Here is a 20,354-nt window from a genome sequence, read left to right as displayed (position 1 = left end):
TCTACACGCCTGACAATAGCCACATACATAACATTTTATCACATTATTTTGTAATTGCATGATGAAATTTGTTAACAAATTCACATAGACATTTTTGTTCATTTTTGGATAAATAGCAAGAGAAGAGTTGCTTAAGTAACATGAAAAGCGTGAAGGCTCTTGCTACACATTGCAGAATTATTTTGCAGATAGAAAACTGACATTCCTTCACAAGTGGATGAGTGTCTGCCTTACTGCCTTACAACCCTGCCAACGTTGTGTATCAGCAGTTACATTTTTCTTTTTGTTTGATCAATGAAAAAGAAATATATCTCCTTTTTACTCCGTGTTTCTTTGATTACCAGCGAAGCTGAACATTTTTTCCCCCATATGTTTATTAGCCATTTATAGTTCCTCTCCCATGAATTGACCTCTCTGCTTTGGAAAGAAAGGATGAGTCTCCAAGGGCTAGCCAGAGAAAAGATGCTCCAGTGATCATTACCGAGGAGCCCTGGGGCCAGGAGTTGCAGGAGAGAGAATTAGGAGCCTCCTGAGACTGCCGGGCGACTATCAAGTAGGCTTCTTCCCAAACCAGAGCCAGGCTTTTTCTACACAGCCAGCCTGCAATCATTATTTGTTCTCTACCATTTCATTTGTTCTGTTAAGAAATATTTTGGATTTTTTGAGAGGGGCTCTTCACATTCCACTCAAGTCAGTGCTTATAATTCTTCCCGGGGAGACGACCAGTATTGCCTTCTCAGTTTGGGTTTTTGCTCTGAGAGTCCCATCAGTTCACAGTGCACTGCTGTAGATCTTGCCAGAGTCTTTTACGATCCCTGCCAACCAGCCAGGAGCTGTGACTGCTCCGTAACCTTCCTAGATTTAAATCTGTTGCTCGCGTTTTCCTCGTGGTGTTACAGAGCAGCAGAGCCCATCCATACTGATGTCTTAATATCATTCTCTCCTCCTTGGATTTATAGGGTGGAATAAACCCTCTGCCATAGAAGTGCTTATTGATTACTGAAGTACATAATAAAGCCTAAGAATAAAGTAAGACCAAGTAATCGGTCCTATTCCTGGCAGATGACAGTAAAACCCTGGGCAAGGCAATCTCTGAGGACTGCCTTCCGCATGGAGCTAGAAGGTCCCCTTTTAATTAGGCATCCACATAGTAAGCATGAATGATAGAAATCAGACAAAAAGAGTACACTCAGTACTACATGACTCCATTTATATAAAACTCTAGAAAATGTACAAACTCATCTATAGTGACGGAAAGCAGATCAGTGGTTGCAGGGAGAAGTGAAGGTGGTACCTGCTGGGAAAAGATGGAGGGATAGCAAAGGAGCCCAGGGAGACCTCTGCGGGCAGTGGATGTGCTCACTCTTCTGATTGCGGTGGTGGTTTCATGGGTATATGCATGTGTGTCTCCAGTACCTTTCAAATATGGGCAGTTTATTCATGTCAATTATATGTCAATAAAGCCACTAAAAATAATAAGCAGTACAAAGAGGTAATTCTTGGCTCACTCTGTGTTGGAAACTTTTTTTCTCAAGAAGGTATATTTTGAGGAATATTTAGGAGGGTCTAATGAGATTAAATTTTACCTTCACTCTTGAATAAATGGAGCTTTCAGAAGATTGAATGGTATTAATCCAACATAAAATAGTAAGGTATTCCAAAGGCAAGATAGCCCTCTCTTCATCTCTTTTGTCCTTTCTTACATTTGAACCTTAAAGGTGACTTTCTATATAATTTTTCTGTAAGACAAAACAGGCTGAGCCCTTTATACAAGTGTTGGATCCCTTCTCCCCATTGGCCCCCCTAATCCTGTCAGCATATTTCCTCCACCAGGAGAGATCCTACAATGAAGAAGAAAGACAGTTCCAAAATGTTGGCAGTCTAAAAGGGGACAGACACTTTCAACACAGGGAGATGCTTGTTTTCCTTGCATTTTAACTCTTAATTTTTGACACAGTGGGCAACTCCAGTATAGCCGCCATTTAAAATGTGATTGCCTCTGTCACTGGGGTGTTGTGACTGAAGGCCAGGAAGCAAAGCAAAGGAAGCGCAGAGACAGCACCTACTGCTAAGGTGGTGGGACATTTCTCTGCCTCCAAATGTTTCTTTTCTCTAGCCTGACGAGGAGTCACTCGGGGAGACTGAAGCTGGAATTTGTACAACCTCTTTTCAGTCCCCCTTGATTTTAATCAGAAATACACAATTATTCTTTTCCTCCAAAGAGAGAAACTCAATCCCCATTTTAAATTCAATTATTGTAATTGCAGCATTCAGAAAAATAGCACATTCATTTTCTAATATGAGATTGTGGATACCAAATTACTGCATATAGTATATCAAAACAGGAAACTTGAGACTGGCAGGCCGGTGGGTGTTTTTATCTTGGCAATTTGTATTTTCTTGCAGACAATTTATAGTAATCCTAGCCTTCCTTGTTTATGATATAGAAGACGGAGTTTTCAAGCCATTCTAAAATAAAGACTGTTGTTACGTATAATTTAATTTAAAATCCTAGCTACGAAAACGATGAATTCTAAGAGGAGCAAACGTTAAGTACCTCATAAAGAGAAGAAGGAAAGGAATCAGGGTTTAGTTCTGTGATACAGCAGTTCAACATGTCTTCAGATCTCCTTGAACTACCTCCTGACATTTGTAAATCAGTTTGCCTCAAGCCATATTTCTATTCCCTTCACCATCTTGCAGTTTAAAAACAAAACAGAAAATCTGATTGGTGGGAAGCTGATAATGTGGCTGTTATGTTTTCGGAATATGAGAACACCCTGTTCCTGTTCAAGTCCAGTTGCTTTCCGTTGGCTTGAAATGAGTCCAAATTAAGAAGAAATACTTTAGGATTTCAAGTTTCCTCATTTCCTTAAAAGAGTAACCTTAACACTGGATTTTTACAAGTATATGGTGTTATTTTTTTTAGGATTTACTTTTATCTCGAAATTATACTGACGTTCTTTCTCATAGATGCATTCAGATAGCCACCACCTTTGAACACATTAGCATCCATTCCATCAACTGTTGTTTAGTCATTGGTCTCCTTAATTAAACACTTTCTGTGACACTTTCCCTGAGATGTTTGACTCATGTAGTTTATGAATTCATTCTTTCATGCATACTTATTGAGCATGGACTAGGGGCCAGGTTTAGGAAGAGCAAGATGCAAGCAAACTCTGAGGTAGGTTTGGGGAGAGAAGTCCATACCTGTGGAAAAGGGCACACACATGTCCTTGTGTGCCAGGGTGGGTGGACCTCCTCTGCTGGACTGCTGAGTGCGCACTAAGTGATGAGCACTTTAGTTATAGTCTCTCAGTTACTCACCATTTCTGAAGTTACCAAAGTCAATGCTTTCAAAAGTTTGGTCTCTTCCCAAGGTTACTCTGTTGGCTGATTTTTTTAGCTCCCTCCTTAAACAGATCTTGCATATAAATAAACTCTGTACAAAGGGCTATCCAAATAGCTCCTAATTCTGATTGGTCAAGGTCTCTGGACAAATTGCAAAATGACTGGCTTTCCTAGTTACAGTGATAATCACTTGAGTTTTTTATATTTATTCTGTGTATCTGTCCACTTATTTATTTTGCCAGTTTGAATTTGAATGAACATCTTAATGATGTCAAAGCATAAGTCATAATTTGCACAGTGCATAATCTACAAGTATAGATTCCACATCTTAGATCTATACATTTTACTTAGGCCCTATGCATAGGGTCAATAAAAGAATAAATGGTGCTCAGTTGTGTCCAGCTCTCTGCAGCTTGGACAGGACTGTAGCCTGCCACAGTCCTTTGCCCATGAAATTTTCCAGGCAAGAATACTAGAATGGGTTGCCATTTCCTATTCCAGGGGATCTTTCTGACCCAGGGATCAAACCTGAGTCTCTTGCATTGCCGACAGATTCTTTGTCATCTGAGCCAGCAGGGAAGCCCTTCTACATAGGGTTACTGACTACTGTTTGACTGAAGAATAAGTCCAAATTCTGTTAACCTTCAGAATTATGCAGTAAGAACCAAAAGGAATGCTTAGTAAATTGAATTCTAAAGCGTCTTTCCTTGTTGGTATTTTATGCATGAAATAAAACCATTTGTTACCGGGAAGATTCCTGTTGTTCTCTTTGAGAGGCAGTGGTGGTTTCTGCTTTTGTTTGTTTATTTAGGTTATTGTTTCTGCTTTTGTGCAGCATAGTATCACGTCTTCAAACACCTCCCAAGCAGAAATCCTTGCAGAATATGATTTTCCCTCTGGCAATAAAATGATACAAAAATCCAACCCAGCATTTAAATGACTATTAAGTTACCTCATTTCTGTGTGTGATACAACATATCTTTTAGGAAAGAGTTGGAAAAAACCAAACTATTAGCATTTCTCTCTGGCTGCTTTCACATGCTTGAACTTATTTCATTTTCACGAAAGTCTGGTTGAGTAGATATAGTCCCCTTTTACAGGTTAAAGAAAAGAGAGTAGGTGCCAAGATACTAGGGGCTTCCCCAGTGGCTCAGCAGGAAGGAACCTACCTGTAACGCAGGAGACAAGGGAGACTTGGGTTCCATCCCTGGGTTGGGAAGGTGCCCTGGAGAAGAAAATGGCAACCAACTCCAGTATCCTTGTCTGGAAAATTCTGAGGACAGAGGAGCCTGGTGGGCTCCAGTCCATGGGGTCCCATGACAGGACTTAGCACAGGCATGCATGCCAAGATGTTAAGTACCTTTCCCAGGATTGCCTGGCTGCTAAATGGACGGGTCAGAATCAGAACCGAGGTCAGCCTCAGATTTAATGAGCGGGCTCTGTGCTCGGTCCTGCTGTTAAGGGAGAGTGGAGGGCTAGAGTGGAGACGTGGCTGATGTGCTGCGTTCCCTGCTGCTTATAGGCACCACACCCTCTTCAGTCTCAGCCTGCCTCTACTTACCCTCCGCTGAGCCGTCAGTCAGGAAGATATTTTTAAAGCAATGTCTTTGTACACTATGTCCCCTCCATATGAACGTGTTCCATTTCGAGAGCGCATCCATCAGTCCAGTTGTCCAGAAGTCTGACAGAGTTCGCCTAGGTACCCAACCAACAGAATCAGCTATATAGTACTGTACTGTAATCGTTCATAATACTTTTCACACAAATAATACTTAAAAATAAAACATCTGAACCTTCCAGTACAGTACCTTGATAAGTACAGCAGGTCAGCACCACTGGCATCCAGGGACACGTTCACATCTTCGAGAGTTCACAGCTGGATGGCCGCACTGCATGGTACATGAGAGCGTGAGGCGGTCTGCTGCACTTGCTGGGAACACACACTCTGGAGGACAGAACTGGGTTCCTATACTGCCTCTTGCCCTTGGAAGGCCTAACTTCTCATCTTGAAAATTAGGGGTCACCATACTTCCCTCCCAGGGCTGTTGTCAGGACATTCATTTTAAATGACTGATAGCTGTTGGCTTTCATTTTAGCGGAAAATGCTTTTGCGATCATCCTAGGGAGGATCCCTACCCAGAAAGAGCCATGCTGCAGAGAGATGTGAAGTGTACTTCATGAACCAGGCTTTTCTGAAAAAGACAGCTTGGAGCTGCTCTGCTGTTGTGGGTCCTCCTCTTTTTTCCTTTTTTTGTTTTTTTGTTGTTGTTGCTTTTTGCCAAAGGTGGACATTGTCCCTTTGACAGGGAATTGAAGGTGCACTTAGCATGGAAAGCAGGAACTACATTCAGTGCTTCACAACCGTAGGGGCTGGAGAGAAGAATGGTTTGAAGCAGCTTCATTACCTAGGGAAAAAGAACTTGGAGTTACAAGCTCTTTAAGAAAGATGCTTTTACTTGGCGTGTTGGAGAAAATAGAACAATTACCTATTGAAGGCAAAGTGTATGAAAAAACACCTCTGTTCATTTTTCTCTGATCATCTAATCTCTTCAGATTCATTCTGCCTTCCTGAAGGTGATTCAAGCCACGCTTGTCTTTGTGGAGTGGCTCCCCCACGCCTCCCCGTGGCTGGGGCACATGGTGATCGCCTGAAGTTCCCAGAGAAAGGCAGACATTTCCTCCTTCTCAGGGGAGCTTCCTCAAAGGGCTGGCGTTCCACAGGAAGTATTGGATCTGTGGAATGTGTAGAAGGAGGGAGGGAGGGAGGGAACCCACAAATCATCAAAGCGCTGATGAGCATTTTTCAGGATCTTTAAAACTACACTGGGCCCTCTGATGAATCTGGGGACACCAGACTACTCTCTGAAGAACTCACCATCTGCTGGGAGCAAGACTTATATATGTGACATCCGGGGAGAATTCCATTTTATCTAAACTAGAACCAGTCAGATTTCTAGCCACCTGGCATGCATACTCTTAAAAAGATTTTTTAAATGGAAACCTCAATCTTTGTTGCATAATAAATGACCAAATGATCTTTAACACCTCTTGAGTGCTTTCTGTATGTCAGGCACAGTTCTAACCCCTTTTATGTTTATTACATATATATTGGGGCTTCCCAGGTGACTCAGGGGTAAAAAATGCGCCTGCCAGCACAGGAGACCTGGGTTCACTCCCTGAGTCAAGATCACTTGCAAAAGAAAATGGCGACCCATTCCAGTATTTTTGCCTAGGAAATTCCATGGACAGAGAAACCTGGAAGGCTACAGTCCATGGGGGCGCAGAGTCAGACATGATTTAGCTACTGAATATGCACACATGCATATATATATATTGGGTTGGCCAGAAAGTTCCTTTGGGTTTTTCCATCTGAGCCTATGGAAAATCCCAAACAGACTTTCTGGCCAACCCAATATTTGTTATATATATGTGCTAGTCACTCCTAAAGGAAATCAGTCGTGAATGTTCATTGAAAGGACTGATGCTGAAGCTGAAACTCCAATACTTTGACCACCTGATGGGAAGAACTGATTCATTGGAAAAGACCCTGATGGTAGGAAAGATTGAAGGCAGGAGGCGAAAGGGACGACAGAGGATGAGATGGTTAGATGGCATCACTGACTCGATGGACATGAGTTTGAGTAAGCTCCCGGAGTTGGTGATGGACAGGGAAGCCTGGTGTGCTGCAGTCCATGGGGTCGCAAGCAGTAGGACACGACTGAGCAACTGAACTGAAGTCACTTTAATCATGTCTGACTCTGCGACCCTATGGACTGTAGCCCTACAAGGCTCCTGTGTCCATGGAATTCTCCAGGCAAGAATAATGGATTGGGTTGACGTACCCTTCTCCAGGGGATCTTCCCAACCCAGGAATCAAACCTGAGGCTCTTATGTCTCCTGCATTGGCAGGCAGGTTCTTTACCTCTAGTGCCACCTAGGAAGCCCATTTCATATGTGCATGTGTGTATAAAATATATTTATTAATGCAATGAAAGTTCTCAACATCCTCCTGAGCTTGATACTGTTAATAGCCCCATTTGATAGATAGTGGAACTGAGGCACAGAGACAGGTAATTTGACCAAGGTCCTACAGTTCACGTGCCATCTAGGTAGGATTTGAACCCAGGCCAGCTGGCTCCACACATACAGATGAAGAAGATTAAGGTGGTCTTTCAAGAGCTTGTTGGCAGATTGGTTCAGATGAAGAGCTACCAGGTTTTGTTAGCTGCTCCTCTGGCTCCCTAAGATTTGAGGCACCCTCCCCCTGGTGTAACTCTGGCCAGCACAGGCCCTGTGTGGCCCGTCCCACCCCACCGCTCTCTGGCCCCGCCAGTCCTCTCATTTGTCGTTTCTCTTACTGAGCACATTTCTAAACGAGGAAGGTTGCTCTACTTTAAGGACATACAAATGGCTTGCCCTCACCTGTCAAGCATGATCCTTGTATTTTACCAGGCCCATTATGAACGCAATCTTTCTGTCGAAAATTTGCATACCTCCTTTCTTGAAAAGTAATGACAGCAATTTCTTTCCCTCCGCTCACTTTCTGAGTGTCTCATTTAACGGCACCTGTGAAACCGACAGGCGCAGAGATGAGAAGTGAAAGAGAGCAGTTGATTAAATCATCATCAAGTCGGGCCTCAGAAAGTCAATTCTGCTTGCCGTCTGCAATGATATCCTTTTATCTTAAAGTAATGAGCTATGGCACTTTTGCATCGGGTAATGCGATAAGTTCTATTAGCATGTTCCATTTGCCTCACAAGCAAGGGCAAGTCATTTTAGCTAGCTCATATCACTGCAATCAAAGCAATTGGCTTCCCAGGCAGAGAAGAAAGAGAAAAGGCTCAGGGTGATTTCTATGGATCACAACACAGCGGAAAAAATAGACTCTTGTATTATTTTAACCCATAACATACTTTTCCTTTTTCCTCATCAGCAAATTTGGGTTTTATTAGCTCACCCAGGACTCTGAAGAGAACCAAGCCATAGTTGAAGCAAACCTAGGGGGACTCAGGCCCCACCCAAAGAAACAAGCAACCGGAATCTAGAAGGAGAAAACTGCAGCCTTATGAGCTGGGGGGTTGGGCTGGGGGTTGTCACAGATAGAATCCTGCCAAGCAAGGTAGCGGAGAAGGTCTCCCTGGTAATAACGCTGTGGTCTTATAATAAACTCTTCCTTCACACCATCTTCAAAGTCATTTGTAATAGGTCCCCAGGCAGGTACGGATTAATGCTATTGATGACTTAGAATCAGTAAATCAATGACAAGGAGGCAAAGGATCTGTTGCTTAAGCTTAAAAGAGATGGTTTACAAATCACCCAGCCCTAGCCTGTCAGTTTTACCTTTGGACAAGAAACTCATTTTTCTCATTTTGGCAATCACCGAGGCTTGTGAGCTCTGGGGTTTAAGTACGTTTCATCTTTGGGGTTTATGTATGTTTATGCCTGGCAAAATGTCACTTCCTTTCTTCTAAGGAAAAAAAAAGTGCTGAACACTTCAAATATTTGTGAAATATCCATTTCTTCCCCTATTTCCAAAAACCCTACTGTATTTTAATGAGCTAAGTGGACATTTACAGCATATAGTTTTTTTTTCTCCTATACTTGGATTTCCAAGTGACTAAAAGGAAAAAAAAATTGAAAATTAATTTGTGGGCTGGAAAACTTCAAATTGGACAGCTTGATTTCTGGAAATAGATTGGCAATCAGTGGTCAAAGTGAACCTGGCACACAGTAGTCACTTTTAAATTAATTTTTGAATGAAACTGTGTGATCACCTGAGAGATGCTGGAGGAAAAAGAAGTTTTCTCTTAGGCCCCTCAGATCACATGGGTTGTCTGAACTCTGGCCAGTTCAAGCTGAGAACTTGCAAAAACGCCAGGTTCAGAGAACTCGCCATATAGGAATGATAAAGTTACCAGAACAGAATTACATAAGTTTCTGAAAGTTTGCTCTCGATTTTACCTGCTGAACAGCTGAAGATTGATATATTATTTTGAAATATGTACATGTGACTATCAGAAGCTGTACTCTTATGTTTTAAACTGTCTTTGGACACACACATCTCTTGATTCGAAGTGTTTGTCACTCAGTCATGTCTGACTGTTTGGAACCCCATGAACTGTAGCCCGCCAGGCTCCTCTGTCCTTGGAATTCTCCAAGCAAGAATACTGGAGTGGGTAGCCCTTCCCTTCTCCAAGGGATCTTCCCGACCCAGGGATTGAACCTGGGTCTCCTGCACTGCAGGCAGATTCTTTACCATCTGAGCCAAGAGGGAAGCCCTTGATTAGGCTTTCATTTTTTTTTCCCCCTGAGCTATTTTATTTTCTTAGACATAGTTATTGTTGAAATACAGGGGGAAAGGAACCGATGACATCATTTTATACTGAGAAACCCCTAACCATTTTCAGGATTAAAATACGTGTTTTATTTCTAGGGCCCCCATAGCTTTAAATTTAACTTACAGTCAAAAGCCGGCATGAGAGCAACGTAAACAATGTGAAATGAGAGTTTTAAGGCATGGTGAAAGACAGACAACATCAGAGTTGCCACATGTGGTGCAAAAGAGCTGCCCATTCTCTTTCATGTACGTGGAACTGGGCAGATGGGAAGATGGTGGCAGACATGTTTGTAGTCACCAAGCTGCTTCCTCACTTCCTCAAATAAAATAAGTGTCATATTTTCTGCAGGTGGCTTCTTCTGAAATTGCTTTTAGGTGAGGGATGTCGTTACCGTCTTAGATAAACCGCCTGCCCCAAAGGGGAATCTGTTTGTTTTGTTGCGGGCAAAGTGAAATTGTGCTGATGTTAGGGGCTGTCGTTTACAAGGTGGGGTTCTCCCTCATTTTCCTCTCATTTCCTTTAGGCAGAAAGAAGTATAAAATAACTTTGTTCAGTGATGGTGTTCGGCCCTGACATCTTTGGTGGCAATGATAAATGGATTTGAGACACGAAATAACTGTTCCAGCAAGGTCCATTGAGCAGAATGGAGAACAGTGCCCTCCTCAATGTCATTGTGTGTGGTGTATTCAATGATTGCCACTTTCTGCTTAAGAATGCATTCCATCACCAGGTCCCTGGAATTCCATCTTGTTCTTCATCCCGAATGAGGCAGAGGTGTTGCAGACCTTGGCTTATTTCTGTTTGAGTCTTAAAACACAGATACTGAGATTCCCAAATGGCAATGAGAAATGTTTGCTTTTGAGGATGTGCAGATACAATAAAATCATAATCATGTTTTGTCCAGGCCTTTTAATGGAAGATATTCTCTTCTGTGAGCTTCCCTGGGGGCTCAGTGGTAAAGAATCAGCCTGCCAATGCAGGAGACTGTGGTTCAGTCCCCAGGTTGGGGAAGATCCTCTGGAGAAGGAAATGGCCACCCACTCCAGTATTCTTGCCTGGGAGATCCTGTGAACAGAGGAACCTGGCAGGCTATAGTCCATGGGGTCGCAAGAGGGTCTGACACAACTTAGCCACTAAACAATAACATCTTTTCTTCTGGGCCCCATTTCTCTTGTGTGTGTATGTGTGCTCAGTCATGTCTGACTCTTTGTGACCCTATGGACTGTAGCCAGCCAGGCTCCTCTGTCTATAGGATTTTCTAGGCAAGAATACTGGAGTGCATTGCCATTTCCTTCTGCAGGGGATTTTCCTGACCCAGGGATCAAACCTGCTTCTCCTGTGTCTCCTGCATTGTAGGTGGATTCTTCACCACTGAGCCAGCGGCCACCTCTCTTGGTTCTGCTGATCATTTTTACCCTAGCTGCTGTGTTCAAGCATACATTCCTTTGTATTAAGCAGTTAAGTTAGTCCGTGTTTCCTCTGCCTGTCTTTCTTTGGAATTACTTGTCTTTTAAATCAGCGTTTGCTTAAACTGCATGAAATCAGGAATTCTAAAGGTGAGTGAGATGGATTTATCACTATGATTGAGCGTCTGCTTGTGTCTCAAGGCCTGGAGGAAGATGAACGAGGCACTGCCCTTACCAACACAGGGCCTGTGCTCCGATTGGAAGACTGTTGTGGCCAACAGTGAAAACACAGTTTTATAAGAGATGGAGGAAGAAGCAATTAATTCTAAAAAGAGTACTGAAATTCTAAGAATTCTCAATTCCAAGAAGAGTGTTGGAAGACTCAGAGGAAATTGTATTTTTAAAGGTGAATTATAAGTTTTTAGGGGGAAACTTGGAAGAACAGAATTCCAGGCAGAGGACATTGTTAAGTGCAAAGATGGGAAGACCTGAGAGTGTGATCCAGTGTACTGGGGTGTGACTGGATGTGTCAGGATTATACCACTCCAAGCGTGGATGCAGACCAAAGCCAGCCTGTGAGCTTTGTAACTGCCTACTGCGAGATTAGTATAGCGGTTGAGAGTAAGCATTTGGGAACTTTTACAGCAATTTAGTAGAATAATTTTATATCTCTTAAATCTAATAACATATTTTTATATGTCTTTGCTTTCCTTTTCCATTTTTCTAGCAATTATTTTTTATTGTATCTTACAAAGTATTGGTCTACAACATGTTGAAAATTAAAACAAAAACAAACGGTCCTTCTCCTCAGAAAGCCCAAGAAGCACTGGGTTGGAGGAGCAGAGGGCAGTGGAAGAGCCGGGAAGCCGTGTAGTGTTTTCATTGCCCTCTAGGCCATGGGAAGTGTCATGAGCAAATTGGAATTTAGGAAATCCACTCTGTTCAGTAAAGACTTGGATCAGAAACAAAAGAGACCTTGGGCCTTGGAAAGCAGTCATTAGCCTCTTGCAATGATAAAATAAAAGCCTGAAGGAAAGCGATGGCCGTGAAGATGGAGAGGACTCAGAAAACAGAATCGATGGTGCGGGGTGAGAGAGGAAGATAGATCTGCTCAAGATTGGAGTCAGGGAGGATGACAAGACTCTTCACTCGGGCAGTTGAGTGATTGCATGGTGATGTCATCACCAAGCACAGCCTGGGAGGGGGCAGCTGCGGGCTGAGCAGAAAATGGTGAGTCTGGATTTTGAGGGATACTTGAGCTGAGATGTTTCTAGGGCTTCAGGAAGAGGGTGGAGCAAACGAAACATAAGTCAGTAACAGTTAATATTAATTGTCTACACTTACTCTGTACTATGTCTAAGTTGTTTCCATGTATCAATTCATTTTATTCTCACTTTCCTAGGAGGGAAATGCCATTATTACCCACACTTTACAGAGAAGTAAACTGAGATGCAGAGAGTTTAAATAACTTTCCCAAAGTCACACAGCTGGCAAATGGTAGGCATGGAGAGTTTTTTAGTCTCAGCATACACATGTTAGCTGGAGCTGAGGGATTCTTTAAAGACTCCCCTGGAAATCATATAGAAATGATAGACCTGCACATGCAACTCTAGGGAGACAATGACATGAATGAATATGTCGAAAAGGAAGGACCCTGAGCAGATATGAGGAAAGAGCAACATTGGTGAATGTGTACAAGGGAGAAATTCCAGCATGTTCGGTGGAAACATTCCAAATTTCCAGCACTAAGAAATTTTTTTTTACTAGATTATTTACAATCCATACAGTGGATTACAGTGCAGCCTTTAAAAAAAATATGATGTTACTGGCAAATTGTACTCATTACACTAAAATATTGGATATATTGGGTGAAAACAAAAGTGAAAAGTTAAAGTAGAAAAGTGGGCTTCCTCATGACTGAGGGCTTTCCCAGTGGCTTAGATGATAAAGAATCTGCCAGCAATGCAGGAGACCTGGGTTCGATCCCTGGGTTGGGAAGATCCCCTGGAAAAGAGAAAGACAACCCACTCCAGGATTCTTGCCAGGAGAATTCCATGGACCAAGGAGCCTGGCAGGCTACAGCCTATGGGTTACTGGCAAATTTTACTCATTAAACTAAAATATTGTACATATCTGGTGAAAACAAAGCAGGTTACCAAATAGTAACCTTTGTTTTCATTTCTTAAAACCTGTGGGTGAAGGATGAAGAGAATGAAGGAAAGGCTGGAATGAATTATGTGAAGTGAAGTGAAAGTCACTCAGTCGTGTGCAACTCTGTGCGACCCCATGGACTGTTCAGGCCGTGGAATTCTCCAGGCCAGAATACTGCAGTGGGTAGCCTTTCCCTTCGCCAAGGGATCTTCCCAACCCAGGGATCGAACCCAGGTCTTCAGTGCAGGCAGATTCTTTACCAGCTGAGCCACATTGTGCAAATGTGTTAATAGTGTTTGTCTGTAGATGGTACACTGATGGTTTCTCTTTTTTAACATTTATTTAATTATTTGTCTGTACTGGGTCTTAGTTGACACTTGTGGACTCTTAGTTGTGACAAGTGGGATTTAGTTCCCTGACCAGGGATCCAATCTGGGTCTCCTGCACTGGGAGTAAGGCGTCTTAGCCACTAGACCACCAGGGAAGTCCCTGGTGGGTGACTTTTGAACATGTATTTTAATACATATGTATTAATTTTCAAAAAGAGAAAATATTGGGGTAGGGATTGGTTGGTTATTTTCTGGGTTTAAGAGGTAAGACTTGTCTGGGAAAGGAAGAAGTTGCCTCCAAAGGCTTGGTCTGATTTGAGGAAGAAGAGGTGAAGAGGCAGTTGGGTGTGATGGGTTGGAATGAGCGCAGGTACCCAGGTGAGGAACCGGTCACTTGCTAATCCTGCATTCGAGGCACGTGGCTTGGATTTCATGCCTCCTGTTTCCCTCTCTTGTCAGTGGTGAGTCGGGGGTCATGTCTTTGTCTGAAGGCTGAGTGGCCAAGAATTCTTCCCCGTCTGGCTTTTAAAATGGAGGAAAGGATTTTCAGCTGTTCACAAAGGGCTTTGAAATCCAGTCATGGCGAGTACTCTGCCACCTCGAGCTGGTTGTTAGCATGCAACCTGTTTGCTAATAAACCAATATAGGACCTTGGTGTCAAAATGCTTAAAACGGTCAAATCAGCCGGGACCGCATTTCTGTATCTGACATGCCTTTTTTCCATTTCCCAGCCCCATGCAGAACATAAACCTGACTCAAGAGGTGGCTCAGTGTGAACTCTCATAAATTGGAGTGGGTATCTAGGGAGTGGGGAGCAGACACCTCTTCTTTTAACCTTTCAGGACCAAGGATCATTTGGCCAGAAATCCACACCGTATTGAACTTAGGGTGTGAAAGCCTTACAGTGTATTAAATGTGAATTTGAGACCATGAATTCTTCCCACACCGACTCCATAAAACAGCCTCCCTTTTTCATAAAGCAGGCCCATAAACCGCTGCCAGTGAAGCAGAAAGACTCCTTAGGACTGTGGCTCGCTTTCCGTCTGGGGTTGTCAACAAACCCCCTTTATGAGTGGAATAGACCTCTTGTATGTGTCGAGCTTCTGGCTTTTTACAGAGTGTGTTAGGAGCCAGGCTAGGCAAACGTTCGGCACTGTTTGCTGAGTGCATTTATTGCCTTTGCATAATTTATGAGCTGGAGGGGTTGACCATCATTCGTCTCTGCCAGGGGCTGGCACTCCAGGCTCCAGAGAGCGGAGCTGTAAATTGGATGGTGCGCTCCTGCTGAGCTCACGGCAAAGTCCTCTGGTCAGTATGGGAATTTAATACCAGAAATGGAACTGTTTTCTCAGCGCACCATGTGGGCCCCAGCACAGCACAGACTGTTTTGGCAGACTCTGCGACTGGCCTTGTCGAGGGGCTGTCACTCACCCGGCATGTTGTGTGGGGAGCCTGAGCATTTTTAATCGGCTTGGCATCCGTGCTGCTTCCATAATGGATACCAGTAGGTCTCAGTTCTTCACCATATGCTTAACTCTGGAGACAAGGTGCTTCTGGGTATATCAGTAATTACTTGATGCAGAATTAAGTGGACCTTGAAATTAGAACTGGACTGTTGGAAAGCAGGAAGCTTAACACTTTGATAGGAATAACCATTCCCAGGGACACACTGCTGTTCGGGTGGGGGGAGGGGGTGTGGACAGCGGCGGTTCTTTCCCCCACCATCATCCCCACTCATCTGCCCCCTGCATGCCAGTCCTTGGGGGGTGTGGGCAGATGCTCTGCCCCTGCCTTCAGCTGCCACTGATTACCTCACGAGGTGGGCTGTGAACATCTGGGAAGATGAGCCTGCCTGGCCAAACCCTCTTCTGTCTTCCACACGCCTCCCGAATCATGCTCTGTCACTCTTGAAAATGTGCCGGGAACTTCGGAACCTCAAGGAAGGCTTCACTGAGGGCAATGGAGAAGCCACACAGTCAGGAGAACTGCTGTCCCTCATCCTCTGCTGTTGGAGGCCTTTGAGGTCTTCATCCAACCCATTTTCTTTCTCAGCTGGTCTGACTTATTATAACAGAGCAGTCTCTCCTCAGGCAGAAGAAAGTCAGCTTGCACAATCCGGGGTTGGGAGCTCGGCTGAGAAGGCAGTGGTTAAAGCACTATCACCAAGCCTCTGATAACCCTGTGGCATTGAGGAGCCAGTGCAAGAGCAGACGATGTTGCAGGCCGTGAGGCTGCCGTGGGCATTCCTAAATGCGCGTTGCGCAGACAGTTTAGTCCCCAGACTGAGTCTTAGTAGATGTCCACGTTTGGATGGTGGTTTTGTTACTCTCAATTGAAAACTCTCTAATTGTGGTTTAAACAATGTTAATTTATTGTTGGCTTATCTGAACAAAACACTCCAAAGCCTGGCTGCTCTGAAGTTGGTTCCCATGTCTCAGTTGTGCCAAGATCTTTCTTCCCTTGCTTTTGTGCTTCAGCTTTTGGCCTCATTTTTGCAAATGGCTGCCCCAGATCTGGACGTTGCATCTTCATGCAGTGATGTTGAGGGGAAAGAAGCAGTGCTTCTGCTTTTCTCCTTTTTGTGAAGAGGAAAGGGTTTTCCAGAACCTTAAGCAGACATATCCTCAAGTCCCAGCCAAAACTGGGTCTTACATCTACCCTTAGCTGCAAGGGAAGTTGGGAAATGGAGACTTTTGGTCTCGAAATGTCAGGAGATGGTACAGACGTGGGAGAAGAGGGACTGCGAATGGCTGTGGGTGTGTAGCCAGTGGCGGCCGCTCTATAAGCGAATTTATTTCCCGTTTCTGGTCATAGCTGCATCAACTCCCTTGTCCAGGTGGCCACTCTAAAAACCCTTGGCATCATCCTAGACTTGTCCCTCTTGCTTCCACACCCACGTGTCGTCTAGTCCTGTCGGCTCTACCTTCACAGTCGCTGTGCCATCTGCTCTGTGTGTTAGTTGCTCAGTTGTGGCCGACTCTTTGCAACCCTATGGACTGAGGCTGGTCAGGTTCCTCTGTCCATGGGATTCTTTCGGTGGGAATACTGGAGTGGGTTGCCATTCCCTTCTCCAGGAGATCTTTCCCAACCCGGGGATCGAACCTGGATCTCCCTATGGCAGGTGGATTCTTTACCGTCTGTGCCACCAGGGAAGCCATCTGCTCTGCCCTTTCTCAAACCATGCATCTTGCTGGTCTAGACAGCATAAGGGTTTCCAGCCTGGTCTCCCCACGGCCTGGTCCTTTCCTCACAGCACTTTGTCCCTCCTCCACTGTATGGAAGTGTCATCCTCACGGAGTAGGTTTATCTCTGATCATGTTACTTCTACTGTGAAACCGAAAGCTGCCTTAGGACCAGGCCCATGTCTTGACTGAATATCTGACCTGCTTAGCAGTGCTTATCGAGGTCCGTTGAGTGAATGAATAGACGTATTGACATGCTGAGTATTTACTCTCACAAAACACATCCTCTTCTTACTAATCAAGTATCGGATAACAGAACTTTATTCTTGGTTTGGGAATAAAAATATGTTCTTTTTTTCCCTTTACTTCTAATGAAGAACCCAAAGCTTTGGGTTAACTGTCATTCTCTGGTCTTTTGAAACTGTGCTCAATGGTTGGAATCCATTAGATACCATGTGAGTTTCCTGACCTAAAGCTTTTTTTTTTTTTTTTTGCCCACATTGTTGATTTGTTACCTTGACCTCTTGTCCTTGGCATGTTTTTAATAGAGAATATTCCCTCTTTTCTCTGGCTGATCACAAGTGATGAACCTTGCCTGTCATGTTCTGCTTCCTTCAAAGTCCACATGAGAGGATGCAGTGCCCAGAGGTTCGCCACTTTTCCTCTAGAAAAGCAACAGGAGAGAGCCATTCACATTAGCTAAAGGAGAGATGTCTCCATTAAGAGATTGATTTTGCTTTGACTCCCATTGAATGATCTTGATTTACCTTAATCTCGGGGCCAGATTGGCTCCTCTGTGGGCGTCCCCTCTGCCGTGAGGTGAAGGGTGCTTACTGGTGTGACCAGCTGACCACAAGATGAGCCACGGTAGAAGCACTTCTCGCACTTTGCTTTTGTCTCTCTTCACAGCACTTGAACTGAAGACCTTTTCCAGCCCAGACACAATGTTTCCTATTTCCTTTACTTGTCTTGCCTTTTTTCTGTAGCAATAGCAAAAACATAACTCAATTTTTGTACTAATGCTCATTCTCTTGTCTTCCTTTTCAGTGTGACAGCGACAGTGACCAGGAAGAGAAGGTAAGCCCCTCTCATCCCCCAACTGTGGGCACAGCAGGCAGCATCGTGAACAATGGGGTCTCCCTCACACACTGTGGGGGGTGGGGTGCCAGCGTCATCTTCTGCAAAGACGGGCTATAGTCACGCAGTGACATTTCCTATGATGAGAAAGAAATCTTTCATTTGTGAGGCCCACTTTTAAAAAATAAGCCCTTTAATGTTGCATATATATGACACTGCGTTTTTCACTTTATAGAAGATTTTTAAAAAGGAAATTGTTTATTTTAATAGCCATCTGATTTTTCTGGTTTTATCCTTGATTGGAACGTTAAACCTGCTAATATGCATTTGTAATGTCGTTCCTGCGTTTCTGTTACTGACCCATATGCTTCTTCCTGCTTTTCTGTACATATTGGCCTTCTTGATAGAAATGTTAATGGTTTACTCCTATGAGTTTTGGTTTATGTTAATGGTTTATTCCTGTTCCTCACGGGGATTGGGGAGAGGTGGGCCAGGGCTGTCAGGTAGGAACCGCCCTCTTCTGGTCCAGGTGGATGGTCAGGTGGGAGGGTGCTTCTTCCAGCAGGTACACGCTCTGTTCCGAGGCTGATGGCCACCAGCCTCTGTGCAGCCGGTTCCACACGGACCAAGACAAGGAGCTCGGTCTGGGGGCTTCCAGAAGATTGGATCACAACCTGGTAAAGTGTACATTCTGCAGCCCGAGCCAAAGGGATTGTCTGTATGTTTCGTTTCTCTTTCTAGCTGTCCCAACCCTCCGACCAAATTTCTTTCCAATGTTATTGCTGCTCTATGCATTTTGAAAATAGTTAACCTGAATATCATGGTTTCTATATTGCTTGACACCAAAAGGAATGTACCCATCCTCCCCTCATCCCCAGTTTCTGGGTCTGTCCTGCCCACCTGGCTTTCCTGAGCTCTTCTCCCCGTCACCTCCGACATGCTGGCAGATTTTACTCAGAATCCTGTGGTTAGTATTTAGTGGGATCTTTCCATGGAGCCCAGCATTTTCCCCCTCCTTCTCTGCTGCCAGCCTCCAAGAGAGATCTAAAGGCCCTTGTTCTGTGCTGTCGTTAATTTGAATTCAGCATATGCAGCCCGTTATAAAATGCGAGACATCATCATTTGAGCAGGTCAAGCATATTCAGATGAAGACAAATGGTGCTTATTTGATTTCCTTAAAATCAGGAAATGAAAAAAGTGCTCTCTGGAGAAATCATGTTCTGCCTGACTTGGATGATAGACCAGTGCGTGTCCCCCAGATAAGAACAGGCTCTCGCCTTGAGGTTTTTATCTCTGAAGGACGGCTAGGACTGTCAGCTTGCTGACATGTGCATTATCCATGTCATTTTAAACAAAGTGACCTATGGAAGGGTGCGCCGTGCTGTGACACGGTAATGGGCTGTTGGATGACAGTGAAAGTACGCACTGGAAAGGGGGCTGTGGGTTAGTCTTTTGTTTAGCTGACAAGTAGGCGCTTCCTTCCTCCAGCCCCCGGGGAATCCTGACTCCTTGGAAGTCATCCCCCGCACTGTGTCTCTGGCAGCCAGTGTGCAGTGGGTGCCTGAGGCATGTGGGCAACAGTGGGTGTTCGGCAATCAAGTAAGCCCGCTGGCCCCCAAGCCATCCTGGCCACATCCCACAGGGCAGTCGCCATCACGTTCTGTCAGGCCCGGGGACCCAGGGAGAGACTGGCACTTCTGACTGCTCCAGATCTTTTACAGGTGACAGTAGATCTCACTTTCCAAGTGGGAGGCCCTTTCCAAGGGGACAAGGCTTCCTTGGGGTGGCACTGCCAAGCACACGCTCCTGCTTTATAAGGCAGAGTGAATTCCGGAAGTGTCCCAGAAGGTGGTAAGGCATCCAGTTTTGTGTTCCACGAAGGTGTCTTGATGAACAGTCTCAACCTTGACTGCTTCCGAATCCCTGGGGTGCACGAGTCCCAGACACCCGGGCCGTGTCTCAGGCAAGTGCCTCAGACTCTGCTGGTGGCTAGCACCCCTTGTCTACAAGGTCACTAACTATTAATGTTGAGAATTATCAGCGCTGCCTGCAGTTTCCAGAGGCATCTGGGGGCCCAGGTGTTTCCTGCATCCTGGGAGCACCCCAGCTACTAGTTTGCTCTGTCCCTGAGTCTCTGCCGCTCGGGTGTCCATCTCCGAGTGTGGGAAGCAGCGAAGTGTCAGCCCAGAGGAATGCGTGAGAAGGTAGCCAGTGCCCATGGCTCTTGAGTTTGGTATGATTTCGGGACAATGAAGGAGAATAGGAGATGTCCATAGGCAAGTCCACGGGAGGGGTGACGGTGGGGACAGAGGGCCGTTGGGAGTGGCCAGTCCTTTGAAAAGGGGGGAATTCCTGCCTCGCCTCCCCAGCCACTTTCCCTGTGCACAACAGTGGCCCCACAGGTCCTCGTCTCCTTCCCCAGGGGCTCCTCTACAGCGGCACTCCCCTGTTCCTCCAGGGGGGCCGCCAGGAGCCCTCGAGACTGTAATTGCCATCGTGCCTGCTTGGCCTCGTTGTAGT

The 20,354-nt window shown here is 44.8% G+C and overlaps 1 protein-coding gene across 2 annotated transcripts in view; it reads left to right on the top strand.

The window, feature by feature from the left end:
• The window catches only part of AUTS2 (autism susceptibility candidate 2), a 1,198,651-nt gene that overhangs the window by 826,393 nt on the left and 351,904 nt on the right, over positions 1–20,354 (top strand). For both annotated transcript variants that reach the window (XM_018040074.1, XM_018040073.1), the window contains exon 5: positions 17,805–17,834. In XM_018040074.1, coding sequence (XP_017895563.1) covers positions 17,805–17,834 — 30 coding nt within the window. The remainder of the gene's footprint in view (positions 1–17,804; positions 17,835–20,354) is intronic.

The sequence above is a fragment of the Capra hircus genome, chromosome 25, assembly GCF_001704415.2.
Source record: "Capra hircus breed San Clemente chromosome 25, ASM170441v1, whole genome shotgun sequence".
Taxonomy (NCBI): Eukaryota; Metazoa; Chordata; class Mammalia; order Artiodactyla; family Bovidae; genus Capra; species Capra hircus.
The sequence above is the reverse complement of the archived record's forward strand: the minus strand, read 5'-3'. Positions and strand labels throughout refer to the sequence as shown.